General features: G+C 63.1%; 1 protein-coding gene across 2 annotated transcripts; it reads left to right on the top strand.

Moving 5' to 3' along the window:
• The first annotated feature begins 818 nt into the window (after window positions 1-818).
• On the top strand, window positions 819-7354 carry Arrdc2 (arrestin domain containing 2). 2 transcript variants are annotated; one of them, XM_027932165.2, is made up of 8 exons: window positions 819-1092; window positions 3933-3999; window positions 4188-4335; window positions 4819-4921; window positions 5013-5269; window positions 5444-5606; window positions 5972-6129; window positions 6289-7354. In XM_027932165.2, the coding sequence occupies exons 1-8, from the start codon at window positions 834-836 to the stop codon at window positions 6340-6342; spliced, it is 1209 nt and encodes a 402-aa protein (XP_027787966.2). In that variant the 5' UTR covers window positions 819-833; the 3' UTR covers window positions 6343-7354. The 2 variants fall into 2 exon arrangements, with proteins under 2 accessions (XP_027787966.2, XP_027787965.2); XM_027932164.2 differs by lacking the exon at window positions 819-1092 and adding an exon at window positions 1120-3839.
• Window positions 7355-9262: the final 1908 nt, after the last annotated feature.

The following is a 9262-nucleotide window of genomic DNA, read 5'->3' as shown; positions in this document are numbered from 1 at the left end:
CCTCTGAGCAATGGCTGTCCCTCTGGGGTCTTCTGTAAGATGGAGGTAGCAGTAGATTTAACCAGAACTTGCTAAAGGCTGAGGCCTTGCTTAAGGCCTCCACTTTGTCTCCTGAAGGCCTCATGGGAACCAGAGGGGCTGCAAAGCATCCACCGCCGGTCCTAGGCTTCATAGCAGCCCTGTTAGCTGGTTTGGGAAACAGTCCTGGAGGGAAGCGGTTGTCCCCTCTTGTGCCCAGTCTTAGCTCCTGGGCCTCTGGGGAGAGCAGGGCGGGTGCCCACCCTTGGGGAGCACCGGGTCTGGTGGAAGAGGAGAGGTAAACACCAGCCAAACCCGCGGCCAGAGGTGTAAACAGGTCAGAGGTGCTGGGGACTGCGGAGATGACATCTGGGTGTGGGAGGGGTGGGTGGGAGAGGGGATCTGGCGTTGAACCAGCCGGTGCAAAGGCCACGGGGCAAGATTTGAGCTTGGAGTGTTTGGGGGACAGCCAAGAGGTGACAGGGAGAGGGCGTGTGGGGGGAGCAGGCGGGGCGGCGGTTCTGACTCATCGTTGCCGACCCTGCAAAAACACGGCCCGCCACACTCTGGGGGGTGGCAAAGTCCACAGGCAGACACTGGGCGGCACGTCCTCGGCAGCTGCCTGGGCGCGTCACTGGGGCGGAGGCGGGGGACCAGGAAGTTCGCCGACGACGAGCCCTCCCACGGCCCGCGGCGCCGGTAGAAGTTAACAGACGCAAAAGAAGGCGCCCGGGACGCCCGCGGACCCCGGAGACCCGCCGCGTGTCCCCGCTGGGCGCCCGGGCACCGTCCGGCCGCACGCCCCGGCCCGCACCATGCGCCTGGGCGGCGTGCGCAGCTTCGCCCTGGAGCTGGCGCGAGGCCCGGGCTGTGCGTACCGCGGCGGGGAGCGGCTGTGCGGCCGGGTGCTGCTGGAGGTGGCCGCGCCGCTGCGTGTGCGGGCGCTCGTGGTGGCGGCGCGAGGCGGGGCGGCCACGCACTGGCTGGAAGGGCGCAGCGTGGGCGTCAACGCCGTGTCCAGCGACTACGCGGCCGCCGAGACGTATCTGCGGCGGCGGCAGCTGCTACTCAGAGGTGAGACACCGTCTGCACCCCACGCCGGCAGGACCCCCCGGCAGGGACCTGTCCCCAGGACTGGCGCCCCTCTCCAGGGTCCAGAGCCTTCTGACTTAGGCGATCTGGACGGGGTGATACTTCTCAAAGAGTAGGGACCCCTCCCCAGGAGCCGAACCTTCCCTCTGGGACACCCACGCTCCTTGGACCAGACAGAACCTCTTCTCCTGGGACCTCCTGCCAGGTTCTGGGTGTCCCTTATTCCAGGCCTGGGTGCCCTTGACTTACAGGTTATGCGGTGAGGAGACTTCCCTCTCAAAGCAAGGGGACCTCAACCCTGACTAGGGTCTGGGGAACCCCTGCACTTAGGGTCCTCGATTCTCAAAAGAAGTCCCCCTCTCACGTGCTCCCCTGCCTCAGTTTACCCTGCGGTGTCTGCTGCTGTGGGCTGTTCCCGAGGGTGGGGGTATCTGGTGGTGTTTGTGGGCACCGGGGTGTAGATGCCTCTGGAGTGAAGGGAGTCGGGATGGGGTCACATCAACTGAGAGTCTTGGGTCTCTGGCGTGTCCTTACTGCGTTCTGAATCTCAGTCCACCCCCACGGCCACACACCTGTAAGGAGCGGGCCAGGGCTACAGAAGATGGGAGTTTGCCCCCAGCGTCATGCGGTGTGACTGCAGGAGAAACGTTGGCCTCTCTGGGCTGCTCCTGGCAAAGCCAGATCTCACTTATACCAGTCTGCGAAATTGGCGAGGCCAGGTGCAAGTGTGACAGCCCCCAACAGTACTGCGTAAAACAGATGCTTTGCCAATAGCTCCCAGGCGCCAGGGTCCCCGGCCACCGCACTCCCCACCCCCACCCCGCTCAACTACCGTGGAAACCGAGACGGGTAGCGCGGTGGGGCGGGGCAGGAAGGGGCCCACGAGGCACTTCCCTTCCCCAGGGGCTCATGTCGGAGCCACTTTTACCCCTCAGTGCCCACCTGGCCCCAGACATTCGTTGAGGCTTCCTTAAAACACTGGAGGGTGACGCTGGCGGAACTACTGTGACCTCAAGCGAGGGTCCCCCTGCCTCTGAGCCTCTGGGGGCTCATCTGTGAAACGGGCTGAGTAGGAGCCTCCGGTTGCCTCAGAGTAACCTCATCTCCTGCCTCGCCCTGAGCTCGTGGCCTCCAAGCTTCACCCTGTGAAGGGGCCGCTCCTCCACTCAGCCGGCGTCGCTTCCTCCAGGCAGCCCCCGGGGCAGGCTGATCCTGCGCCTCCTGCCCCTTACCGGCTCCGACCCGCAGGACCGACAGCGAGGGGCGGGGCCTTGTGTGCTTATGGCCGCCCCCTACTGGTGGGCTGAGGACTCTGTCGCCCCAGCGACAAAAAGGGGGAGGCTGAGTAAGAGGTGGGTCCGAACAGCGGCGGGTCCTGCTGCCACCAGAGGGCGCCAGCGCGCCGCAGGCTGCACGGAAACGATTCCCGCGGGCGAATGCCCCGTGAGGCTCTTCTCTGGGAAAACTGAGGCCTAGAAGGGTCACGCCGGCCCGGGAGCACCCTGCAGTCCTGCACCCGAGGGTGCCTGAGTGTGCCCCGTATTTGGTTCTTTCCTTTGGGGTGTGGGGGCTGGGGACGCTTGGATCAGGCCTAGAGACTCGGGGCGAGTAGTTTGCCAGAAGCCGGAAGTCGGGAAGGGAAGCTTAGGCAGAAGCACCGAGGCGCGGCTGGGAGTCTCGGGAGCCTGTTGGTGAGCTGGGCGCGAGGCGCTCGGAGGAATCGAGCTGGGGCTGCGCGACCCTCCAAGGCCTCCCGGCTCTACAGAAGTGGAAACTGAGGCACCAAGAGGCTGACCCTTGACATGTGGTCACGTGGCTGAGCGGGGCTCCTGAGGAGGGAGGCCCCTCCTCTTCCTTCCCCCTCCCGCTTTGCGCTGCAGGACTGAGACCGGCCCCCTGCCCAGCTCGAACTGGGGTCGGGCCCGCTTCCCAGCTCTGACTAGACGTGTCTCCAGTCACGTCTGCAAGTGGCAGCCAGGTGATGATTAAGCCGAGAGGGAGACTGCTTTGCTAGTTGATCTCGGGCCTGGGTCTCCGCCTCTGAGCCTCGGTTTCCCTTCCTTATTCTCGGGACCCTCTAGAGACTGGCTTCGGAGGCTTCGTGCTTCATTGTCCCCGCCCCGCCACCGCCGGTCCGCGAGCTTAGAGCGCGACGGCGCTGAACAGGGGCGTTTGTTATTTTGCTCCACGCCTGGGCGAAGCCACGCCCCTCTCGCCACGCTATTGGTGGATCCCTTTTCGGGGGGAGAGGCTTACATCTCAGGCTCCACCTCCGTCCTGCCGTATAAAAGCGGCGCCGCCGGCGGACGGCGCGGGGTTTCTGGCCCGCTCGGCGACTGCGCTTGCGTGCGCGGTGAGAGTTTGCGTCTGGAGACTGCAGCGTCTTTAGCTCGCGTTCCGCGTCGCGGGTTCGAGGCCAGGGTCCGCGCGTGGTGGGTTCGCGCCCCGGGGCGTGATGCTGTTTGACAAGGTGAAGGCGTTCGCGGTGCAGCTGGACGGCGCGACCGCGGGCGCTGAGCCGGTGTTCAGCGGCGGCCAGGTCGTGGCGGGCCGGGTGCTGCTGGAGCTGGCGGGCGCGGCGCGCGTGGGCACCCTGAAACTGCGCGCGCGAGGCCGCGCACACGTGCACTGGACCGAGTCCCGCAGCGCGGGCTCCAGCACCGCGTACACGCAGAGCTACAGCGAGCGCGTGGAGGTCGTGAGCCACCGCGCCACGCTGCTCACCCCAGGTACCGGCTGGGACCCCACGCCCACCCCGGCCGGCGGCAGGACATCCGGGATCCCGCGTAGCCGCTGAGCCACCCTCTTGCTTGTACCTACAGACACCGGAGAGACCACGACCCTGCCTGCTGGGTGTCACGAGTTCCCGTTCAGCTTCCAGCTGCCTCTGTAAGCCCCCTGCCTGGGGCCGCCCCTGCCCCGGTGTGACTCCGCTGGGTGGCCGGGGACCCAGGAGCACCAAGATTGCCCTTGCCTCCAGGGGACCCCCAGGATATCTCTCTGCCCCTAAGCCTTTGAGACACCGCACCTTTGTGTCTGCGTACTCCTCCCCTGAATCCCCTTCCCTCTACCCCCAGGACCCTGGTGACATCCTTTGAGGGAAAACATGGCAGTGTCCGATACTGCATCAAGGCCACCCTGCACCGCCCCTGGGTCCCAGCACGCAGGACCAGGAAGGTGTTCACTGTCATTGAGCCCGTGGACATCAATACACCTGCCCTGCTGGTGAGCCACTACCCTGTGGGAGGAAAGCAGGGAGCATGGTAGGCAGGGGCTGGGGGACCCTGGCTGGCTGCTTTCACCCTTCACCAAGCAGGGCTCTCGGTGGACCCTGGAAGGGAATGGAGTGAGCTAGAGTCCACTGGAGCTGAGGACAAATCCCGCTGTGCCAGTTTGCTCTGTGGCTCTGGGAGAGTGTCTTGCCCTCTCTGAACCTCAGATGCCAGGTGTTTGAAATGCCCGGCAGCCAGGGCTGGTGATTGCAGGGCTCACTAGGCACTAACCACACGCCTGTGCTGGCCTGTTCCTTTCATTTTTCGTTTTATGAGCCCTGTTCCTGGTTCCATGTTAAAAGATGGTTCCTGGGTTATTATAAAGGAACCAGACCCTGCCCCAGGTTCTGTCCCTCGGCTGAGGGTGCTTGGAGGCTCCCCAGGGGTCTGGTTTATACAGATGACCCATTCATGTCCCTTTTCTCCACCTGGGCAGGCACCTCAAGCAGGAGCTCGGGAAAAGGTGGCCCGATCCTGGTACTATAACCGCGGCCTCGTCTCCCTCTCTGCCAAGATCGACCGCAAGGGCTACACTCCAGGTGGTGGCTGGGGTGGGCGGGCGGGGGGGGGGCCGGAGCCCGGGTCGTGCCTGGCCTGTGATCGGGGACTGAGGCCGTGCTCCCGGCGCAGGAGAGGTGATCCCCGTCTTCGCTGAGATCGACAACGGCTGCACGAGGCCCGTGCTGCCCCGGGCGGCTGTGGTGCAGACGCAGACGTTCATGGCCAGAGGCGCCCAAAAGCAGAAGCGATCGGTGGTGGCCAGTGTGGCGGGCGAGCCCGTGGGCCCCGGGCGGCGGGTGCTGTGGCAGGGCCAGGCGCTGCGCATCCCGCCCGTGGGCCCCTCTATCCTGCACTGCCGTGTGCTGCACGTCGGCTACTCCCTCAAGGTACAGACCCCTGGGCCCCGGGGGCAGGTGGCTCTGCCTCAGTCCCCACCCCCAGGCTGAAGCTGGGGTCTCACTGGCTGGCATGGGGTGCCCGGCGCAGTGGTCGGGACCTGTGTCCTCTGTGGGAGGGAACAGGTGGCCTGGGACCCTCCCTCATGGCTCTGCTCCCTCCAGGTTTGCGTGGACATCCCAGGCACGTCCAAGCTGCTTTTGGAACTGCCGCTGGTCATTGGCACTGTCCCACTGCACCCCTTTGGTAGCCGCTCATCCAGCGTGGGCAGCCACGCCAGCTTCCTGCTGGACTGGGGGCTGGCGGCCCTGCCCGAGCGCCCCGAGGGTGAGTCCCGCCCTGTTAAGAAGGCAGCAGGGCACACGCAGGTCCCCTCCCTCCCGCAGTCGCCCTGTGCCCACACTCAAAGGTCACAGTAATGGTTGCGTTGGTGGCCAGGCACGGTGGCACACACCTGTCATCCCAGAGGCTCTGGAGGACAGGCAGGAGGGTCGCAAGAGCCAGGCCAGCCTGGGCAACCGGGGGGACCTGCTTCCCAACCAGAGGCTGCGGGTGGGGCGCCCGGCGCAGAGGCCCTGGGTTCCGTCCCCAGCACCAAAAAGAAAAGCGTCCCGTGGTGGCCCCCGATCCCAGGAATCCCAGCCTGAGGGCTCCCTGCCGGCCCTGCTCACCCTTCTGTCCCCTGTTCCCAGCCCCTCCCGAATACTCAGAGGTGGTCACCGAAGAAGAGGTGGCAGCCACCTCGCAGAGCCCCTTCCCGCCGCTGCCGGACCCCAGGCTGAGCCTGGAGGGGCCCTACTTCGCCTGCATCCAGGAGTTCCGCTTCCAGCCGCCCCCCCTGTACTCGGAGGTGAGCGGGGGCCCAGGAGCCCCGGGTGCCTTGCCAGCCCTGGGGACCTTGTGGGTGGAGGCAGCAGGCGAGGGCTCCCCCTGGTGGCGGGGCTCCTCACCCCGTCTGCCCAGGGACCTCCCCTGCCTTCCCCTGGCCTCACGGGCACCCTTCTCCCAGGAGGACCCAAACCCCCCTTCGGAGGCCATGAGGCCACGCTGCATGACCTGTTGAGCGGCACGGGGACACTTGGAGGGGCGCGCTTGCCCACAGATCTCCCGCCACCGCGACCACGGGGAACGGCTGGACCAAGAGCTCACGAGCCCAAAGTTGAGGAAACTGAGTCTTGGGGCAGGGCCAGGCTGTCCCACTGTCCCACAGGACGGAGGAGGAGCCAGGCTGGGAGCTGACGTGTCTGGACCAGCCATCCCAAAGCATCGGCGCCAGCACCGGACCCAGGGGACTGTTGGGCCCCCGTGTGCCTGGCCTATGAGTGGTGCCAGGTCTCCCAGGAGCCTCTAGTCTTAGGGAGCCAGAGCCGGACATGGACACTTCCCATCTCGTGAAGTCAGAGGGGACCCAGGGCTGGGGGCATCCAGAGACGCAGCAGGGGAGGCCTGGCTGGCCGAGGCTTTGGAGGACAAAAAGGAACTCAGCAGGCGGGCGAGCGGGAAGGGGAAGTTGGAGAAGGTCAGCGCTGAGTGGCATCTGGGGGCCACCACCTTCAGCTTTCGAATGGGGCTGAGAGGGGAGGCGTCTTCATGGGCTGAGGGGCCTGGCAGGCAAGAAAGAGGGCCCAGGAGCAAGGCGTTCAGGAAATCAGGTCACTGGAGCGACGTGGGGCAGCAGAGGTCCCTGGCTCAGGCTGGACAGCCCGGGAGTTCCTCCAAGTGCCCCAGGACATAGGAGCTGCCTGGTGATCTAGGGCCCGGGACTCAGGTTCAGGGAGGGGCGGGCAGGAGCAGCCAGGCTACTTACTAAATGGACATCAGGCCTTGCTCACGGGCGACTCAGGACTTCAAGACAGTGACAACAGCATTAAAGCAGGCCCTGGGGACTCAAGTCAGCCTAGGGTGACATATCAGGGACCATTGTGCTTCAGGAGGCCCCCCCAGGGGGGGGTTGAAGGGGGCAGCTGGACAAGCCCCCAGCCGCAGGGCCCATCCCCGGGCTCGGCATGGGTGACAGGCCTTAAAATCACTCTTTTATACAATTATTTTTTATAAAATAAAAGTGTTGCAGAAGAGACTGGCTTTACCGGTTTACGTCCTCTCAGCCACCAAGACGGCGGGTGTGGCCGTGACCACCATCCTGGGTGACAGTCAGGAGTGCATTTCTGGCCCATAGTGCAGAAGGGGAGGCTGGGGCTGGGGCTGGGAAGAGACTGGCCCAGAGGCGGGCAGCCGAGCAGGGCAGGAGGGCCCTGTGCCCCTCACCTGCACCCTGAACAGGACGGGGGAGCAGGGACGGGGGCTCCTCTGCCCTCAGAACACACAGGTGGCTGGGCACAGGGTGACCCTACCGACCTGACTCTGGGCATTTCTGGATTTAATTGAGCTGAAATTCACATACCATAAAATTAACCATTGTAAGGTGTAAAGTTCCACAGAATTCACCACACTGCGCTTCAAATGTGCCATCAATGACTTTTATCTTGTTCCAGAAGTTTCCACCACTCCCCAAGGAGACCTGTCCCCTCAGCAGTCACTCCCTGCTCCTCCTCCCCCAGGCCTTGGTAATGGGCAATCTGCTCTCTGTCCCTGTGAATGTGCCTGTTTTGAACATTCCCTGTCAATGGGGTCACCGGCTCTGTGGCCTTTTCTGTCTGGCTTCTGTCACTCAGCATGTTTTTGAGGTTCACCCACTCGGCAGCACGGATCAGGGCTCTGCTCCTTTTTATGGCCAAATAATATTCCTTTGTCTGGACCACCACCTAGCGCTGAGCCATTCATTCCCCGGAGGACCGTGGGCATGTGCTGGACCGTTGCACACAGCTGCGCTGGGGACACCAAAGGATTTCTTTGACTATCCAGTGAGCTCTCTGTGCTGTTGACATGGAGTTGTGTGTGACTCACGGGACAGCCAGCCCAAGAGAAAGAGGCGACTCACCCAGGGTCTCAGGATCTGGAGTAATGCAGCTGCCACTCAAACTGGCTTCCTGGGATCAAAGTCCTCGCCTCCGCCCCTCCCCGCAGCCAGGTTCCCCAAGCTTCTGCGCAGGCTCCGCGCCAGATTTTGAGGCCCCGCCCCCAGCATCCTAGCCACGCCCAGATCTGGTAGCCGAGGCTGTGCCCAGAAGAGGCAAGGAAACGGGAGAGGGGACCGAAGGAGGTCAGATAACGGTCCCGAATACAGCTGGGTAGGAGCAGCTGGTGCCGGGGTTGGAACCCAGCGCTCCCCCCCCCCCGAGCTCCACCCACAGCTTATGACAACTTCTATTTTATAAAGAGTTAGAAAAGGGGAGTTGGAAGCTCCCAGCACAAAGAAATAAATGGTCAACGTTTAGGGGACAGAAATGGTCATTGCACATGGTACCCAAGTATTGAGTGGCCACACGGCACCCCCAAATATGTATACTTTTTAGGATATAAAATTAAATTTTTTAAAATTTTTTTAGCTTTCGGTGGACACAACATCTGTGTTTGTATGTGGTGCTGAGGATCGAACCCGGGCCGCATGCATGACAGGCGAGCGCGCTACCACTTGAGCCACATTCCCCAGTCCTAAATTTTTGGTACGATAATTATTTTGGTACCGGGGATTGAACTCAGGTGCGCTTAACCACTGAGCCACATCCCCAGCTCTTTTTTGTATTTTTTTCAGAGACAGGGTCTCACTGATGGCTTATGGCCTCACTTTTGCTAAGGCTGGCTTTGAACTCATGAACCTCCTGCCTCAGCCTCCCCAGCCGCTGGGATTAGAGGCGTGAGCCACCATGCTTGGCTAAAAATACTTTAAATTAACTGGCAGCCCATGGTGGCCACTGGCAGGGTCAGGGGCTAGAGATAAGGACTGGTGGCCCAGGCACTGGACCCTGGGAGATGCAGGTGAGGGCTGTGTGTGACTTCAGGTAGGTGACATACCCCCGAGTCTTAGTTTCACCAACGGTGTCCCTGGGCTGTGTCTGCAGAGCCTCTGGCCTGATGTTGGCCCC

This window comes from Marmota flaviventris, chromosome 1 (assembly GCF_047511675.1).
Source record: "Marmota flaviventris isolate mMarFla1 chromosome 1, mMarFla1.hap1, whole genome shotgun sequence".
Taxonomy (NCBI): Eukaryota; Metazoa; Chordata; class Mammalia; order Rodentia; family Sciuridae; genus Marmota; species Marmota flaviventris.
Note: the sequence above shows the minus strand (reverse complement) of the source record. Positions and strands in the feature narration are given on the sequence as shown.